The sequence below is a fragment of the Arachis duranensis genome, chromosome 1 (assembly GCF_000817695.3).
Source record: "Arachis duranensis cultivar V14167 chromosome 1, aradu.V14167.gnm2.J7QH, whole genome shotgun sequence".
Lineage (NCBI taxonomy): Eukaryota > Viridiplantae > Streptophyta > Magnoliopsida > Fabales > Fabaceae > Arachis > Arachis duranensis.
In genome coordinates this window covers 2,468,672-2,489,309 of record NC_029772.3, presented here as the reverse complement: position 1 = coordinate 2,489,309, position 20,638 = coordinate 2,468,672, and the positions used below count along the sequence as shown (strand labels likewise).

Here is a 20,638-nt window from a genome sequence, read left to right as displayed (position 1 = left end):
CAACGTTTGGTTTAAATCCTAATTTAGTCCCTAACGTTGCAAACATTTTATTTTAGACCCAAAAACATTTTATTTTAGACCCAAAAACTTTATTTCAATGCTTTATCTTTTCCTTCTGTTGACAACTTTTATTTAAAGTTTAAACACATATAAGTGAACATATATGTGTCACACTATTTTTACATACACAATTTAGCTTATTAGTTACTTTAATTTGTTTATGGTACTTTTCTATATTAATGTTATATGTTTATTATTATTATTATTATTANCTGGAGTCATTATCACTATATCAAGTTTATTTATGGTACAATTGAGTTATTACTTTTAATTAGCAGCACATCGATGCATATCATGTCTTCTAAATTCAATTTCAATTTCATTAGAATGTGGCAATATAATTTCTATTTCTTTTTTAGTTACATATGCAGTTGATAAATTATTTGTTACATGATTATATTATGTGTATACTAAAATTAGTTATTAGTATAAAATATATATTATAAAAAAATATATGGAACCAACTAATAATCAGCCAAGAATGGAACAACATAATTAATTATAATTAGTTTTAATAATTTATTTTTTAAATTATTGTTGACTACGTTCAAAACATGAGAGAAGATATGCTAGTGATAGGAGAGAATCACGGAACAGATGCTTTGATCATTAATTAGTTGGTTCCATATAATTAATTATGTTTTATTAATGCGTAACACATGAAACATATAAATCATATCCAAAACCATCCAATTTACAAGAAAAAGAAACATCCGTCTGCCTATCAGTAGCAACATCCGGTTAAAGTCACCGGTGCCTCTAGTTTACCAGTTGGCTGATTCTTGGCTTATATAAAGTTAGTTCCCTAGCATTGTTGATATTAAAATATAAATGCACATTAAAAATAAATTAGACTATATATATATTTATACATAAATATATTAGTGACTAATTTTAGTATACAAATAATATTTTGTTTGTTACAGCACCGTTAAAGTATTAGTCCTTATATTAGCTAGTTGTTTCTCTCTCTTTTTTTTTCTTTTTTTTTTAAACATTTGTTTCTTCATATAATGGTAGTTTTTTTTTAATTAGGAAAGGGGTCTAAGGTCTAAAAAGACCTATTTTTTATAATTTATAGTCTTTTTTATATTTTAAATAAAATTTAGATCAACAACGAATTAATTTTTATCCTATTAAATTGAAAGATACTGTAAATACCAATAAAAAAAATAGTCTTCTTCATTTCCGTTAATATTCAAATCTAATAAAGTTTACAATATTTTTAATTTGGCAAAAATATCTTCATTCTAATTTTAAGGTAGTATATACAACAACCAATTTGTAAATATAAAAACTGCTAAAGCAATTTTGTGGACGAAGGGCCAATATTTTTTGTTATTTTTATACCATTAGAATTTAGGATTTAAAATTTTAATTTTTAGATTTAGAATTTAAATTTTAAAATTTAGTTTTTAGTATTTATTAGAGGTGGAAAAATATTGATAAAAATAATAAATTTTATTGATGATATAGCATTATTTATTTTGTGATATGAGAAACAAGAGATATTTAAAGATAATTATTGTTGTTAACAAATATATAGAAAATGTCACTTATCCTTTATATATGTTTTCCCCTTTGTTTCTTCAGAGTTTTGGACTTGGGTGGATAGCAAAATCAAAGCCATTACTATGGTGTCTCATTACGTATTTTGTGGCAAACACAAGTTATTCAATTAATGTAAGTTTATTATATTGATCTAAATAAAATTTTGTTTTAAATTATTATTAAATTATTCTCACATGACAACAAGACTATACATAGCTATACATATTGTTGAAGGTGCTATGTAAACATTTGACATGTACTAACAATGATTTTTCTTCTTATATGGGTGATGATACGGTTAGGGATGTCAACGGGATAGGACAGGGACGGAGGATTTCTCTCTGCTCTCCATCCTTGCTTTTAAATTTGTTCTCTATTTTTGTCTTTATTTTCTGTTATGGAAGAATATTGTTTCCTATTCCCATTTTTTGCAAAGTTTCAGGAATTCCATTCTCTATCTTTCTGATAGTTCTGACTAATTATTAATTTTTATAGGAATAGAGCTGAAAGTATTTATTCTATACAAAAACAGCAAAATTTTATATAAAAAATCTAAATGACAAGATGGTGACTTCTTTCAAAATAGCATAGTGGGGGATGCCACAACGAGTCAGAGCACAGAGCAGTGGATGAGGTGAGGAACGTGGCAGCAGAGAGAAGAATGGTCAGACGATAGAGTTGTGGAAAGGAATGCCACGAATATAGAGAACGACGCAGTGAGGGTGATAGAACAGTGAGACGAGAGAGTGGCGAAGGGGTGGTTGCAGAGAGGTTGAATGGAGTATGGACGACTAAAAAATATATATGAGAAATAAACTATTAATGACAATTAAGTAAATTTATGAATTTCGGGGATTAGTAGGGACGGGACAGGGATTCCAGCTCAGGTCTCCGTGTCTGCCTCGAAAAAATTTTGTCCCGCGTCCCCATCTCCGCGAAAAAAATTCTCCACATTCGAGACAGTTTCCACAGGGATTTCCGCATCTCGGGAAGTTTTGCCATCCCTAAATACGGTGATGTCCTTTAAAATGGGCTGAGACATAATTTACAAAAATATGTGATACACTTTTAAATAATTTATAGATACAATCATAACTAGTATTTTTATATTCATAAATAGCAAATTGTAATTTTCTATTTCTATCCATCAAAATCATAATTAATGATTTTTATCTCTCTAGAGAGGAAAAGAGAAACTAAAGTCTAACCTTCATTATCTTGGTCTACAATAAAAATATTCTTTCACAGTAAATTCATTAATTTTAAGTTAATTTATTCGGGTTAGTTTCTAAAATTTTATCAATCTATAATTAAATTTTTATAGTTTAAAAGCTTTCAATAAGGCATTTATACTATTTTAAATTTTGTAATTTAGTCCTTATTAGGAATGGCAACGAATTTCTATGAGAATAGGGACAAATCCATCCCCCAACTCTCGCCCCTGCCACCATAATCCATCCCTTGTCCTTGCCCCATTTTCGCCACGAGTAACAAGGATCTTGTATCTACCGAAGACCTAAATATCTGTGAATTTAAAAAAAATCAGAAAAAAGAAAAAAATTGAAAAAAAAAGAAAGATAATTCTAATTATCATTACAAACATAATTTATATAATTTTCAAAGACTTAAATAGTAACTACCAATAAATATTATCTCCATTCAAGTACCAAACATATTAATAAAACAACCAAATATATTCAAATATTAAACATTTACATCACATTCTAAAAACATAAATCTTAAGCCTTCTTTAATTTTATCATGTAATGGTAGTGACTAGTCAGTGTATATTTTGATTTGTTTAAATCCTACATGAAAAAGAAGAAAACAATCAAAAGTTAAAACAACTTTAGTACAATTTCAAAACATAACCAAACATTTTAAACATTCAAAATTTTATATATCAAATATTCAGTTATCCCCTGCAGCAAATCCTCAAAACATAACCAAAAATTTCAAAAATTCAATTCCAATTTCCTTTAGCCTTGTGCATGATTAAAAAAAACAAAGACACATATATATGAAGCACAATCATAAGATAATTGTATGAAATTCAAAGAAAATAACATAAATTACAAGATAGTTAATGAAAGAAACAACAAATATTTCAAGGTAAATAAAAATCATAGAAACCATTGAAGCTGACTTATCGGAACGGTCAACGGCGAAGAACGATCTTGCTAGAGGCGGTATTGGAGACCAGACTGCAACGAAACGATTCTGCTTTTGATGATCTTGTTGGATGGTGACACGATGAATACGGCAACGCTTCTGACTCTACCGAAAATAAATATGGCGATGCTTCTGCCTCTGTCATGATGATTTTGCCTCCAGCGACGACGGTTCTCCTCGAGCAATGACGATTCTGCCTTTTGCGGTGACGGTGTCCTCAGGTGCACGACGGTTCTACCTTTTGCAATGACCTTGAGAGTGAGAAGTGGAAGCAGTGAGAAGAGACGAGGGTGCCGGATGGCAATGAAAGTGGAGGAGGGTGGCAAAGAGAAGAAAACGGAGAAGGAGAAGGACCTATAGCGACAAAGGTTCTGCCTTCTGCGATGACCTTGAGAGTGAGAGGTGGAAGCAGTAAGAGGGGACGAGGGTGGCGAATGACGATGAGAGCAGAGGAGGGTGGCGAATGACGATGAGAGGGAGAGAATATGAAAGAAGGAGAGGCAATGATGAGTGATGACGACACAGAAAAGAGAAGGGTTAAAGTTAGGGTTTTTCAAACTAATATATATAATAAGAAAATTTTTGTCAATTCTTATATACGGGTATTCAACGGGTTCTCGTGAGGTAGAGACCTCGCTCCCTAACCCGCTCCATTATTTTGTAGGTCTCTGTCTTCGCCCCCTACGGGTGAAAAATTGCCCCAGATTCGTCCTCCGGCAGGTAAAATCCACACGAGTACCCATCCCGCTAGAAAAAAAATTGCCATGCTTAGCTTGCCATGTAAAAAACGTTACAGTTAACAAAATATACCTTTCTAAATTAAAGATACTCACTCGAACTCTATACAAAAGTATATTCTACTCCAAGTTATAGTCAAAAGCTTTTTTTTCCCAATAATTAAGTGATTATCAAGCCCAAATTCAAATGAACATGATTCATACAACCTTACAACATAGTCTAATAAGCATAGAACAACACATTCAACATAACCTCATACAAGCCAAAACAAACTACACAGTGCATGCACATAATCTCATACATGATAAATCAACAAATATCAAGAAGAGCACTAACATCTTAAACAACCAATCAAACTATGAGCATCTCTACCAATTTTCCTCATTTATATGGCTTACCTCCATTTAGGTCAATACTAATCTCAAATCAATGTCCATACGGTACTATCAAACATCTCTTTGGCATTGCATTAGGAATGTCGAATAGCAACCAGTCATAAATTTGGGAGAAAAATCCTAAACGGCCCTTGACAATTACTTCGAAAGACAACGAGGTCCTTAACAAAAAAAAATACCTAATCCGGCCCCTGAGCTTTAGTTTTATGAGACTGATTAGCCCCTGTATCAGTCCCTTTATCAGTTTTTTTTTTTTGCACAGGGGCTAATCAATCCCATAAAAATAAAGTTCAGGGACGGGGTTGAGTATTTTTTTTGTTTAGGAGCCTCGTAGTCCTTTCGAAGTAATTGTCAAGAGCAGGTTGAGTATTTACTCTAAATTTGGACCAATAGATGTATATTACTTAGTTTCTCTATCTTCCAAACACTACAAGAAGTTATGAAAATAACGACCGATTTAAATAGTTGCTAATATTTTGGTCATTGTATTTCTTGTAGTGATACTCATGTCTTAACCAAGCTCGACATATGTGAAAGTTTTGAGATCATCATCATGTTATCAGAAAAAAGAAAATTTTTCACCTATGCTTTTAACCTATCATTCAAGACTTAACTTTATGTTTACCGTTTTAAGTATTCATTTTGGTTTATATCCTATAAAACTATTCTATTTCTTAGTTTTCAAATATTCCAAACAATGGTAAGGAAAAAGGACAAATTAGTCCTTGAGCTTTTAAATCGTGGACAAATCCATCCCTGAAGATCTAAAAATACTTAAATAGACACTTAAATCCTTGAATTTATTATCGGGGGGACAACCTCTGATAAAATAAAGGCTACCTCTTCCTCGGGGGCTGACTGCGACAAAGGTAGAACCACAAGTGATTGAGAATCCTTGGCCTTTGTTCTTGGTTTTTTGGTCTTTGGCTTCCAGTTTGGGTTGGATGGGGCCCCTTTGTACATCTTGTAGTTGTGTCCCCTCTCACCATACTTGTTACATGTGACATAGAAACTCCTCTTCAACTTGTCACCATCAATAACAGCCTCAACTGGGTCTTTCTGTCTGTTATGCACCTTGGGACGTCCAATTGGCCTTTTTAACACAGGTGGAGCAAGCTTAGTAAACTCAGACCTTGTCCAGTATTCCTCACTCGTTACTGGCTAGATGAAGTGCTCGTATGTCTTTCTAATGGACTCCATACATAGCCATGGATGGACATAATCATCGGGATTATCATGCCGTTTTTTTATTGCTGCTATGGAATGAATGCACGGTATCCCTTCACGGCAGGACAGCAGTTTCACAACAGCAGAATGGCATAAACATGATTAAATTATCAAGAATTACAGCATAGTTAACATCAACAGATTCACAGCATGTTAATTAGATTCACACCAAGCATGTCCAAATTCACAGCATGGTTAACATCATCTATGATTAAAATTGAAACTCACATCAACTATGAATTCACAGCATGGTAAAATTAAAAAAAATGCACAGCATGTTAAAATTGAAATTCAGGAACCTGATTGACCAGTGAGTTGCCATTTGTTACACGAGCAGCTGTGTTTGATCAGATCCACATCAACTTTGGATCCCTTGTAAGTGACTTCAAACCGTTTGCGCTCGTTATCACCAATCCACTCCGATGTCCATTTGTTGCTTGGTTTGATAAGCCTATGTAGCCTTTTCTCTTGCACTGGTACCAGTTTCCCTTCATGAGTCCCCCGAAGTTTCTTGTGTTGAACCATTCGTCGCATCACATAGCACCGTAATTCCTCGCACATTGTAAGTATGGGCTTGCATCTGTATTTCACCACCTTTGCGTTAAACAACTCGCATATATTGTTTGTTAGGTTGTCGACTTTGGGACCATGGCTAAAGTATGCTCTAACTCAGGTAGCAGGTTCAAATTTCATAAGGTAGGCCCAAGCATCTTTGTTCACTACTTTCAGTCTTTCCATGGTTGTCTTGAACTCTGAGATGGTGGTGCATCTAGCATAGTCCCAGACTATTTCTCTTATATACAGATCCTTGAATTGGTTTACGAAATTCTTCCACATATGCATGACGCAGTTTTTGACATGTGCACCAGGCATTACCTCTTTCAGTGCAGGTAGCAGTCCCTAGCAACAATGAAGGCATCAAGCCATGTTTACATCAATATATAATCCAGTAAATGACTGAGACAACAAACAGGGAATGACAAAAAGGAAACTAACCTTTTGTTGATCCGATATAAAATTCCAACCGTGGTTGGCTACATCACCAATATCCTACTGTAAGCATGTTAGGAACCACTTCCAAGATTCTTTGTTCTCTGATCTTGCAACTGCATATGCAACCACGTAGAACTGGTTGTTAGCATCCTGTGCAATAGCAGAAAGTAGTTGTCCCCTATGGTATGTTTTAAGAAATGCTCCATCTAAGTGGATCAATGGTCTACAGCCACTCTTGAATCCCTGCTTGCATGCCTCAAAACAAACATACAACTTGTCAAACATAGGGGTTGCTTGAGGCTGAGGAATCAGGTCTAGTAATGCAGAAGACCCAGGGTTACTTCTATGTATCTCTAATAAGTAATCCCTCAATTTTTTTGTACTGTTGCCTTTCGTTACCCATCATCCTCTCCCTTGCCTCCTTCACAGCTCTATACACCATCTTTGTGTGTGCAGTAAAGTCAAATTCCTCTCTTAGAAAATCAATAGCTTCATGAGTTGTCATATCGGGTGTGTTTCCATCCTCTTCTCCACCTTTTTACTGATCCGGTGTTGATCAGCAGCGTTGCTTTCAAGGTCCCTTGCACAAATGTGCTCGTTTCTATACGTCTTGACTTGGAAGCATTGTAGTTGCTGATTGTAAGACAAGTGGGCAATCCAAGCACACTCTTCGTTCTTGCACCCAACCCTGACTCTTTTCCTGTCATTCTTGATCCAAACCAACTCCCGGCCTTCAGCAATGAAGGTATCCTTTACCACTTCTTTGAACCTCTCAATTGTTGCAAACCTTGTTCCAAGCTCAAATCTTCCCTTTCCGAAACTATATTGGTCATTGAACTCAGGCCACTGATGTTTCTTTCCCTCATCCCAGAAGAAACGGGTGTATGGAGCTCTTCAGATTCATACTTCCATACAATATCATCACCATCCGTGTCTACATCACTCATGTAGTCTACCAGTGCTGGCCTTGGTCCTCTAGCCCTATTGGGCTCTGTTGCAGGCCTAGATCTATTGGGCTTCCCTGTAGACGTATCTCCACTGGGCTGTCCACCAGGCCCACCTTTCTCGGGCTCATGGGCAGGCCCTTTCTTTCTTGCAGCAAACCTTGTTCTTTGAGACACACGTCGTGCTTGCTTCTTGGGTTGCTTACTTGGCTGATGGGTTCTCTTAGAGGAATGAGACACTTGTTTCCTCTTCCCTCTGCCAGACACAGACCCATTGACAACATTTTCCCCACTATCACTGTTACTTTCAGTACCGGGAGGTGGAGGTTCATACGGCTCATCCTCTGCGCTCTAATAACTATCGTGCTCCGTCGACGACTCACCCAATTCATCCACCTCGACACGAACATCATCTTCCTCTACCTCAATATTTTCCTTACCAGCACAATCTACAGGCTCTGGGTCATCAATAGGATGATCGAAAAATATATAGAACTCATCAGTATCTTTGTTTGTCATCTTTGCTTGGCGCATCTGGTTGATGCATGCATCTCCCCTCAGAACATGCAACCCTGACTCTATATCCTTGCTCTTTGGATCATACCAGTATGCCTCCTTGTATGATTGATATCCCAGTCCTTTGAGCAGTGTTATCAAATCACCGAAATTTACAAAATCCAAGTCCATGGGAGGGGGGGAACCTCTCAACCTTACCATCGAGATACACTAACTCACCAGTTGGAGTCCTTTGAAAGTAGCCCCATGATGGAAAACAGGAATCACGAAAATATCTACCATCTGCATCATTGTTTGACTCAACAATTACCACTAAGCATTAGCAAATACACAACTACCTAAGCCATAAACCACACACAACACATCTTCATGTCCCTCCCAACACTACATTACACCTAAACCCCAACCTGCGACATGCACAGCAGATAACGTTCAAAAGTAACAGTCACATTCAGTTTTGCAATAAGGGTATTTACCACTATAGATGACACCCACAACTCCACTAACGAAGCTTCACTGGCGCAACGTTACACGAAGACGACGAAGGGAAGAAGATCAATCAGTTTTTTTGAAGGGAAAAAGATCATACATATGAGTTCTAGGACATCAGGTAATTATTTGTGATTCATATGGGCTTCTTTGGAATTATGACGAAACTCAAGGACTTCAGCCAACATTCTCAAAACGTTGCCGTTTTGAATCATAAGGACCTATTTGTCCAAAATTTTTTCTAAACGGCCACACCAAGCTTCCTCAACGGTCCCGTCTTGACACCTAGACCCAACACACGCCACCTAAGCGACAGATCACCCCTCTCCGTTACGTCTGGGAGAGCATTTTGTATGGAAGAATCGATCCGTCACACGTTTTGAATAGTAAAGGGTGTTTTAGTATTTTTAGATCTTCAGAGATGGATTTGTCCACGATTTAAAAACTCAGGAACTAATTTGTCCTTTTCCCCAATGATAAAGTAACCCACAATTTTTTCTTCAAGTCGAGCAACCTTATCTCTTTCCATTCATTAAGCACAGCCCATGGAGTCTCATGCATACAAAAGTAAAATCCCATCACTTTAAAATCTCTATATTACCTTATGTGTGTAGTCTACAAAGTCTTTTTTTGGTATTTAGCCTTTGAATATGAACAAAACATATGCAATCATTTTTACTCATGGAGCCACTCCATTCCAAAAATATTTTACTTCCTTAAAGCTAATAGGATATACCTAGAAAGAAAAGTAGCTCACTGAATACTCTTTGTTAGGGTCAAATACCCAACAAATTAAAACGTATATTCTATCCCAAAAGTTATCGCCTAGAATTGATAATACTCATTAGCTCTTAAACTTGCTCTTTCTTCTCATTATAATTCTAGAGAAATGTTAGAGAGTGATCAGAATTTCTTATTTTTAATAAGGTGAAAATTCAAGTGAAGTCGACTTCACGTGAAGTTGATACTTGAGAGTTGTTGGATGAAAATTTAGTCAAATCAATCAAATCACCTAACGACTCTTATATATCAACTTCACGTGAAGTCGACTTCACCTAAGTATCCACCTTTTGATAATCAGTTAACCATCAATATTTAAAAATATGAGATAAAATATATTATTGAATTATTAAACTAAAAAAATTAAATTAATAATTAAATAATAATAAAAAATAATAAATTCTGATATCCTCTAACATTTCTCGGTAATTCTACTCCAAAGGTCATTCCTACTCATACTCATTTCATCACCCCATGTCAATAATGCAAGAATTTTGTTGGCTCGAGATCAAATAACCATGGAAGGCACTAACAAATGGATAAGGACATAATCTAGATATCTTTCCAAAAGAGTGCTTTCCACCATCCCCTATATTCCTAGGTGTGCCTTACTTGGCGGTCTCAAAAACAATGGAGCTTGTTTTAATAAATCTTTGATGAGTATTTCTATTCACTGATAAATCTATTTGACTTTATGTTGTAATTTAAGTAGATTGTCATCTTCCGCAATTGATCATGTTCATATAAAATCTTCATCACCACTTGAAAAGGGGGACATTATTTTTTTATGGTTAGATCTCTAACACTAATCTTTTTTTTTGGTCATTTAGATTCATTTCCATTTCACTTAAGGTTGTACATGGATCAGATCAGATCAGATATAGCCAAAAATTTAATCCAATCTACATTCTGTCCATCGAATCGAATATAATATCATCAGACTCACTTTTCACCCTCCGTGAAAACCCTAATTTCGAAAACGTTGAGAACAAAAAGTATACTTTTATTTATGTTACGAGGATTTAAATGTATTGGCTCAACGCACATACACTTTTTAATGTTCTCATATATATAATATTAATAACCAACTTGGGTTGGTTGAGTGGTCAGCTCACTCGTCCGCTTAAGCAAGTGTCGGGGGTTCGAATCCCGCCTTGTGCATGCAGCAACACATTGGCCAGCGGCAGACCCTTAAATGGAGCTCCAATACGCAACGGATTAGTCCTTGGCCTGTCGGGTTGGGGGATACCGTGAGAAACCAAAAATATATATATATATATATATAATATTAATTTTATGGTGAATACATTAATGATTGTTTTATATTATAACCATGTTATATCTAAAAACTTTCAGTTGCCACTGTTAAGGTGGAAGAAATCTACAATTTCTACACTATTGTCAGCTGTACCAACTATGCTAATAGCAAATAATGTTGCACCTTTTCTTCATATGAAGGTATTACTTTACATAATTATGCTATTTAGAGGCATATAATTGATAGTGAGGGTGCACCCATTAGCTTTAGCATGTGCATTTAAAAGAATCACATTTTCACATTTTACTCATGTTGGTCAAATTCTTGAAAAAAATATTTGCAACTAGCATCTTAGAGAGAATTAAAAGGAAGGAATGAACCAACAAGCATAAACATTTTTGAGTTAACAATACTAGATTTGTTGCATAATTCAATTTTCAATGTAGCAAACTGGTATTCAAAGAAGACTAATGTATTTTTGGATTCAAATGAAATTTTTTGTTCTAGACTTATGTTCTCGAGAAGACAACTATATTTCCAAGATCAATAGTCTTTACCATTTTGGTAATGAGCTTTTACTATTCAGTCATTATGTTGTCTAAGGTAAGAAATCTTTATTTTTATGTATAGGTTTAAAATTGTTTAAATTATTCTATTAGTCCTTATTTTTTTAAATTTGTAATTAGATTATCTCTGTATTTTAAAAGTTTTTAATTGAATCTTTTAACTTACATTATTTTTAAATTTGTAATTAAATTTTTTTTAATAATAGACATTACAAAAATATTTTTATTTATCTCACACTACTAGTGAATATGTCGTCTCAATATATTTTATTAAGTTAAATGTTTTGGAACGATAAAGATATGATTACAAATTTAAAATCAATATAAAAATTTAATTTAAAATTTTTAATTTTAAAGTATAAAAACTCAATTATAAATTTAGTAAAATTATAAGAGTTATTAAAGAATTTAATCCTTAAAATTTAGATACTTTTAGCACTAATGGGTCTTTTGCTTTAATTTTCTCTCCTAATTAATATAGCAATATTGTTGGCATAAAACAGGACATACCCGACATTGAAGGAGACAAAGCAGCGGGTATACAAACTTTGTCAGTACGCTTAGGTCCAAAGCTGGTATTTTCTCATCCTATGAGTATGCAATACCTCATGATTATATATGTTATGTTATCATATTTCTAAACTCTTTCTTGTTAATTTTTTTAGGTATTCTGGACATGTGTTTTACTCCTTGAAATGGCTTATGGAATTGCCATTATCATGGGAGCAATATCTCCCTTCTTATGGAGTAAAATTTTCACGGTAACGTGCTATATTTATATTACTTGTACAACTTATAATTTTATTTCGGGTGTAAACTATTATTTTTATTCATAAAATTTTAAATATTGATAAATTTATTTATAGAAGAATAAAATTAAAGTTATATCCATAAAAGATAGATTATGTACAATAATTATTTAAATTTTAAAAAATTATTTAAAAATTTTAAATTATTCTTTTTAACCTAATTTCTGAATTGCGGTGAAAGTAGCATTGACAGTTGTAGATGAGATCTAAAAAATTTTAGTGGTGTTAAAGAGTTAAGGATTAAAGTGGATTAGGTTAGATAAAAAAAAAAGGTAATTTAAAGATTTTAGATAATATTTTAGGATTTGAAAAATTGTCATGTTAAACTCATTTTTTATGACTACAATTTTAATTTTATTTTTTTGTGAGTAAATTTATTAGCGTTTAAAATTTTTATGGATAACTAAAAGTTTAATAATTTTAAAATTATCTCCTTAAACGTTTATATTTCAATTAGAATACTAAATATATATAAATTTCAAAAGTAGTCTTTTGTCTATTTTATCTAATATGTCATTAAAATACTATTTTTTTATGGAAGCGCTTGGTAGGAAGAATATTCTTTTCCCTAATATAAAAAATAAATAAATAGATTTTGTGGACAAAATCATTTTCTAAAACACATTATAATAAGTAGCCATTTGAAGAAATAGTTCTAAGAAAAATAGATGTAAATATCATATCGATACTTGAAAGATTTTGATATTGACAAAATAGTACTTAATTTTCGAAAAATTTTAAAATTTGACAAAAGTCACCAGCCATCCCAAAAGATTTTAAAATTTAACAAAGAGGTAAATACCAAATTGGTACCTAAAAGATTTTGGCGCTGACAAAATAGTACCTGACTTTTGTTATTGACAAAATAGTTCTTAAATGATTTTAAAATTTGACAAGCGTGTCCCTAAACTCACCAGAGCACATTTTCGATGAGAAGAATACGGAGGTGGCCACCGAAAAATCCAAGATGGAATTTTTAATTAATTAATTATCCAGAATATAATCCCGTTTTGAACCTTAATCTCCCTCCCTTCCCCCTTTGAACCCTAATCCCCCCTCCCCAATGCATTCTCTCACACTCTTAACGCATTCTCTCCAAAACAATAGTAGAGCTCAACCTTCTCAGTCTCACAGAGCTGTTGTCACCGTCACCGCATGGTCGCCAACTCGTCGTCGGGTCTTCTGCGTCTGCCAACTCCTGTGTCGTCTGTCTCTTCCGTCGGCGTCACGTCGTCCGTGCGCCTTCACCGCTGTCGCCTTGCCTAAACCCACTCTCCGTTATCCCTGCACCTTCGCTGTTGTCTCCTCAATGTCACCTCGTAGGTATGTGCTTCGCAGTGGCTCGCTTCCCTCCTTATGGTCAAACATAACAACAGACACACATAACAGTAGCGTCTTACTCATCGGCCTTGGTTCTGTCACCTCTGCTCGCTGCCTCACCACCAATCGCCGCTCGTAGCTGTTCGTTGCTCACTGCCAGTCGTTGCCCTACCTCCTCTGTCTGTGTTCTATCTTGGCTCCGTCCAGTCGTGCCTCCTGTGTCTCTTATTCTTCTGGCCTGGTCTAAATTTGCCTCTTACTTTTGTGGTGTTTTGTGTTGAGTTTTATTTTATTTTATTTTATTTTGATTATTATATATGAATCTGTTTGTATTTCTTTGAGTTTTATTGTTATTAATTTTTTGAATTGTAAATTAATCTACAAATTTAAAACAATTCATGGTTGAAAAAGTGAGAGTGTGATGGGGAGGGAGAATCTTTTGTTTGATTAAGGTTCAGGAGAATTTTCAGGTTTATGGCAACTCATGAATGAGAGAGTACGTTGGAGAGGAGAGAGGTTAGGGTTCAAAAGGGGGAAGGAAGGGGGGATTAGGGTTCAGAAAGGGAAATTTTAGATTTTTCAGGTTGGACTGGTTAATTAATTAATTAAAAATTTCATCTTGAATTTTTCGGTGGCCACCTCAGCATCTTTCTCGTCGGAAATGTGTTTCGACGAGCTTCGGGATACGCTTGTCAAATTTTAAAATCATTTAAGGATTATTTTGTTAATAACAAAAGTCAGGTATTATTTTGTCAACACCAAAATCTTTCGGATACTGATTTGATATTTACCTCTTTAACAAAAGTCACTCGCCATCAATTACCTAAAATTAAGATTTAGGAGTGTCGTCTCAGTCAACAATTATCATAATTATAAAAAATACCCACTTTTAATATTTATAAATTTAAAAACTCCCCAAATTTAATTTTCTAAAAACCCCTAATCTTTTTTTTTTGTTTCTCATCTTCTTCCCTAATTCTCAAACCGCACATCCCTAGCAATTTCCCTTTTTCCTTCCCCTTCGTCACTCGTCTCGGTTCCCTTCCCTCCGATGAAGAATGAAACCCACGCCTCCGGCGCTACCACATTGTTGTCAATTAGCAAAGAAAGAATCATTCTTGGATTCCGAAATTCCGGCAAATTACGATTATCATAAGAACTTTCTAGCGGCCTTAGGACTTTCACCAGAATCATACAAAGATAAATTACTTTATGTTAGCTCTAGTGGAATTCCTCAATTCCCTAATTGTTTCAATTAATTAAATAATAAAACTTCAATATTGCTTGTTAGTATAATTCCAAAATCTATAAAACATGTTTGAGTTATATCTTTTAGAGTGAATACCCTACCCGACTTCTGACAATTATCTGGAAAGGACAATGAGGCTCCAAGAAAAAAAAAATCCAATTCGACCTCTGATCTTTTTTTTGGGGCTGATTAGTCCCTGTGCCAAAAAAAAAAATTCATCCAATTCGACCCCTGATCTTTTTTTTGGGACTGATATTTTTTTTGGCACATAAACTAATAAGTCCCATAAAAGTAAAGCTTAGGGATCGAATTGGTATTTTTTTTTTGTCAAGGACTTCATTGTCTTTTGAAATAATTGTCAAGGACTGTTTTGAGTTTTTCTCTATCTTTTATTTACTAGAAGGATAGTATTAAAATATTAACTTGAGGTCTTGAAATATTTTTTACCTTACATTTTCATCGATTCGTTTAACACGCTACGAAATTAGGAGTTTAAGATACTAATTTAGGAACCAATTTTATATGCACCTCCATAGAGAACTTTATTAATGTCAAGTGAAAGCAAGCTTACTTCATTATTGTAATAAAGTTTTGATTTTATTGTATATATCATTCAATTTGTTAGGTCTTAGCTCATGGAATCATGGCTATAATTTTATGGTTTCGTGCTAATTCTGTTGATTTAAAGAGCAAAGATGCCTCCCAAGCCTTTTATATGTTTATCTATAAGGTATGCAATAACTTTACACTATAAAGTAATATGAGAACTAGGTGAATCCAATATTTTTCATAATGAAAGTTATATCATAAGTTGATTATGTATTTTTAATAACACTTGTTCTTTGTTTTGAGAAATAAGTTAAAACACATTTATTTCTACTTTCCAAAAAACACAAAAGAAAAATGAAAAAGAGAAAAAAAATGTAAAAACTGCAACCAATTCCACAATGTCAATATAATTATGGATAACATACTCGATTAATTTTTTTGGTAGTAGATTAAAGGAGTGTGTTATGCATAGTTATGGAAAGTTAATGTGTTTTTATGGATATGGAGATTTTTTTTTTTAATTAGAAACTACAAATCTAGATTTAGGTAGGAGTAGAAAAGTGAAGGTCAAATTTTGGGTAGAGATAAAAAAAAAAAAACTAAATATCGGTTTTGGACGGGGTAAAAAATTGAGGGTCGATTTTGGATAAAAAATAAAAAAAAATCAAATTGAAGGATCCCATGCTTGTTCAAAAAAAATTTTAGTGTTGGAATACAAATTCGACCCTCAGATTTGTAAATTTTTTAAAAAATAAAAAATAAAAATCATAAATCTGATTTTCAGATTTGTAGCATCCATACAAAATAAAAATACACTAAGTTTCCACGTTATTGAAAAACACTTGTAGTACAATACAAAAAATAAAAACCCTAACATACTCTTTAAAATTAAAGATTTTATATATGTACCTTTCAAGCATGCCTGTGGTATTCATACCCTTTAAAAGTTAATCTTGATCAAAATTATGAATGCGTGTGAACTATGAGTTACTACTAATTCAATTGTTTTATTTTATTTTATTTTTTCAGCTTCTTTGGGTGGAGAACATCCTTATACATTTCGTGAGATGAAGATGCACAAGTAGTATTATTCATATAATAAATAGTGCAAACTTTAATTTTCCATCTGCTATATGTATATTGGTTCAAAAAATAATTTCATTAGATATAAAGTTACCCAGGTTGATTATATATTATTTATATACATAAACTTAGTAATTATTGTTTTTCGTCAATGGTATTGTGCTTTAGTATCAAATGGGAACTATTTGGATGTATGTCTTATAATTTTGGATAAGAAAACTTTAATCACATATGTATAAATTAAACAGCATCTAAAGACAAAATTTCAAAAATTCATTGCATGAAACTAGGTTTTCAATAAAGAACAAGTACAAATATAATGTGAACTTGAAAAACATTATATGGAGTCATGAAGTCAGAAATTATTTTTAATATGGAAGTAAGAATGGTATTTTGGTTGAATATTGATATTTGAAGTGTATTACAGTATTGTGGAAATCATTTAGCACGCCTTTTACGTATTGCAACACGTCCCCACGTGTTGGTCAATATGTTGCCACGTGTCCAACACGTCTCTCACGTGTTGGCTAGGATGCTGCTACGTATCCAGCACGCCCCCACGTATTGCAACACGCTTCCCACGTGTTGACTTCACACCTACAAAATTTATCATCTGTAATTACACTAAATAATCCCATTTCCAAAAAAACCACCAAAATTTTTTTCATATAAAGAAAAATCAGCCTCATGAAGTATCAAGAGGCACAATTATGAACAAATTAAGTAGAACTAATTGTTAACTCCAAAACCCCTAGCTTAACAACAGATAGAGATTTTGAAGATCAATAGAGATTAAATAGAAAATTAAAATTTTATTGAAAAGTATTAACTATGTGCTCAAGTGTGTTGTTCAGAAAATTTTTTATTATGGTGTAATCAACAAGTTTGTGCACCAAAAAATGGATTTTTCTCTGTTCTTTTTAGAAGGATTTTGTGAATTCGAGCTTAATTTGTGGATTTGTGCAACATCGAGTTGTTAATGCTTGATTCTTTGATCAATTCATAGCAGCAATGGAGCACACTTCATATCAAATCATAAATTTAGACGGAACAAAAATAGCTCAAAGATTTACGAAAAAAGGAGTTGAAATGTATTTAAACATATTTTTCTAAAATAAAAACAAATCTAAAAAAGGCTTATCAAGATTTTGGCTTACGAGTAGCAGGAATTATATGTTAGAATTGAATTTTGAAAAACTTTAAGTGCTTGTAGATAAACAGATATCGAGTTAAAATGAATATAATGTTTAATTACTCTATTGGTCTCTATAGTTTCGCAAAACTTTTAATTAGGTCTCTATACTTTTTTTTTCTTTTTATTTGGGTCTCTATACCAATTTTTTTTTTTTAAATTGGATCCCTATAAAGTTAAACCAATTACTGTCAAGAAGGATCTAATTGAAAAGAAAAATGGTACAGGAATCCAATTAAAAAGAAAAAAAATAGAGACCTAATTAAAAATTTTACGAAATTATAAGGACCAACAGTGTAATTAAACCTAAATATAAAACTTTATTCAAAAGTAAAGTGATGAGTTAAGAGAGTATTTATACTAACCTTCTCAAGCTACTACAACTTAGAGCCAATAATATGAGAGATTTAGATATTATTTTCTAAAACCTTTTCAGGCTAGCCAATAACTCATATCACAAAGATTTAAGAACTTTAGATATATTATTTTTTCAAGTCTTCTCAAACTAAACAGTGATCACGATTAAATCTACTTACAAAATTGAGTACAAAATTTTCTGTAATATAAATCACAGGATTTATTGTATAGATCGAGTTATAACTTTAATTTGAGTACAAAATTTTCTATGAGCTTACAGAATATCCATCAATCTGTTAATTCTCTCTTAGATTTTCTCTGATAACATTTATCTGAACTTATTCTTTTGTCTAAATTCATCAACTTTAATAGTAAATTCTTTGGTTTCTTATCAACATAAGCAATTTAACATGAAGATTTTGAATTTATGAAAGTGCTATGCAGAACTTGATGAATAAGCTTGTGTAATCTCATATGGATGAGAAAGCATAGAAAATTAACTTTTAGTTATCTAATGTTAACCAATTTTAAGTTTTAGGGTATAGTACTAAAAATTTGTGATTTTAGGTCTAAAATTTAAAATAAGCAAAATCATTTTTAAAATGTTAATTAATATTAACTGAAAAAAATTGATTACCCAACATTATTCATGTGAATTGAGTGGGATAAATAGTGATAACAGGTTATGGTGAAGGTGACCTTTGAGGTCGATGAAGCGATAGATTTTGAGGTAATGGTTGACATGGCTAGAAAACGCATAAAAAGGTGGAGTAGAGCTTTGTTTAGAATTTTTTTTCTAAAATGAAATAAGTGTGAAAAAGTTTATTAAGCTCTTAGGTTGTGAGTAGCGAAAACTTAATGCTAAATCTTATTTTAATGTTGGAAAAAAAAATTTAAACAAGAGAAAAATTTACTAAACAAGGTAGAATATTCTAAACAAACCAAAACTAATTGGTAGAATGGGTTTTAAAGATCAAAATGTTAGGCAATGCTTGCAAAATAGTGTTAGAGATTAAATTATTGACCAAGAAGAATTCTCTACTCTTTAAGGTATTCATGAGCAAATATTTTAGAATAGGAATAATCATGGAAGCTGACTCTAGCAAAAATTCTTGAGTTTGTCGGAGCATATTGGAAAGAAGAAAGATAATGAAAATGGACTCAAAATAACATTGGAATTGAGACATCAGTATCAGGGGTTGAGTTTATACAACCAACATAGAACAAGAACACAACCACACCATCACTTCACCCTCACGACCCTGCTGTGATTGAGGTCCTCATGGTTGACCGAATTGAGCTCCTTGGTGCCTGACTCTCATAACTAATCACGCTTCCATAGTTATGAAGAGAAATTCTATGATTTGACATTAAAGGAGGATGGGTTATAAAAGGGAGATGAACAACCTTGAGTTACTAAAGTTTATTTGCCACCTTAACCAACTATTGTAGTGTTAGGCATGACAGATAGGGGTGACAGGGAAGCTAGCCTGTCCCATCTCACCAAAATTTCGTCATGTGGCAGGTTAGTCCGCCCTTATCCTACCTAATGGGATGATCCCAAATTTAAACACCGTCCCTTCTGACGGTGGATTGATGGGTTGGCGAATTTAAGTCTATTAATTTTCTCTTTTTTTTAAAAAATTATTCAACTTTAAATATTAAAAAATATATAATTTTATAAATATTTCAACAAACTTATAATTTTTAAATTTATAAATATTAAAGTTTTTATAATTTTAAATATTTAATAAACATAATCATCAAGTAAGTTTTTTGAAATAAAATAATAAAATTAACATTGTTCAAAATAAAATAAACATTGTTCAAAATATATAACTAATATTGTCTAAATTTCTAATCAATCAAATATAATCCAAATTATAACTTAAAAGTAAAATGAACAAACATTTTAAATAAAGCACAAAAATAACGTTTCAAATTCAATTATCATTTAAAGCCACAAGCCCGCCGGACAAGTTTGTCCCACCCTGCCGAAACGCACCAAAACTTACGGATTAGGTGGTGTAAGTTAGACGAATTTTTTTTTTATCATATCAGACTCAAATTTTTAATCCAGTCCGCTTTTTTTTGGTGAGTTACGTGACCCGACTCAGTAAGTTTTGACCCCGTTTGTCACCCTAATAATGGTAGAAGAAATGCTAATTGCCTAATTCACTAACGACCTGATGAGTCACTAACGGAAAAGAACGAGAGACTAATGTAACGCATGATTGTCAAACATACAGGTTTAGTTAATCAATCCTGCTAGATAACTAACAAGAGTACCATCCAATTAGCATATGAACTGCAAAAGAAGCTCAACAAGAAAAAAAAAATTTGTAATCCTATATCAAAAATAATCCTAATTTCACTTTTATTCTCGTTTA

General features: G+C 32.9%; 2 protein-coding genes across 3 annotated transcripts in view; both read left to right on the top strand.

Moving 5' to 3' along the window:
• Positions 1-20,638, top strand: part of LOC107488249 (naringenin 8-dimethylallyltransferase 2, chloroplastic) — a 106,922-nt gene that overhangs the window by 30,867 nt on the left and 55,417 nt on the right. The window lies entirely within an intron of this gene.
• On the top strand, positions 276-16,792 carry LOC107483497 (homogentisate phytyltransferase 1, chloroplastic). 2 transcript variants are annotated; one of them, XM_052254750.1, is made up of 8 exons: positions 276-307; positions 1,654-1,743; positions 11,222-11,323; positions 11,631-11,726; positions 12,193-12,264; positions 12,355-12,450; positions 15,693-15,797; positions 16,646-16,792. In XM_052254750.1, the coding sequence occupies exons 1-8, from the start codon at positions 305-307 to the stop codon at positions 16,685-16,687; spliced, it is 606 nt and encodes a 201-aa protein (XP_052110710.1). In that variant the 5' UTR covers positions 276-304; the 3' UTR covers positions 16,688-16,792. The 2 variants fall into 2 exon arrangements, with proteins under 2 accessions (XP_052110710.1, XP_052110715.1); XM_052254755.1 differs by lacking the exon at positions 11,222-11,323.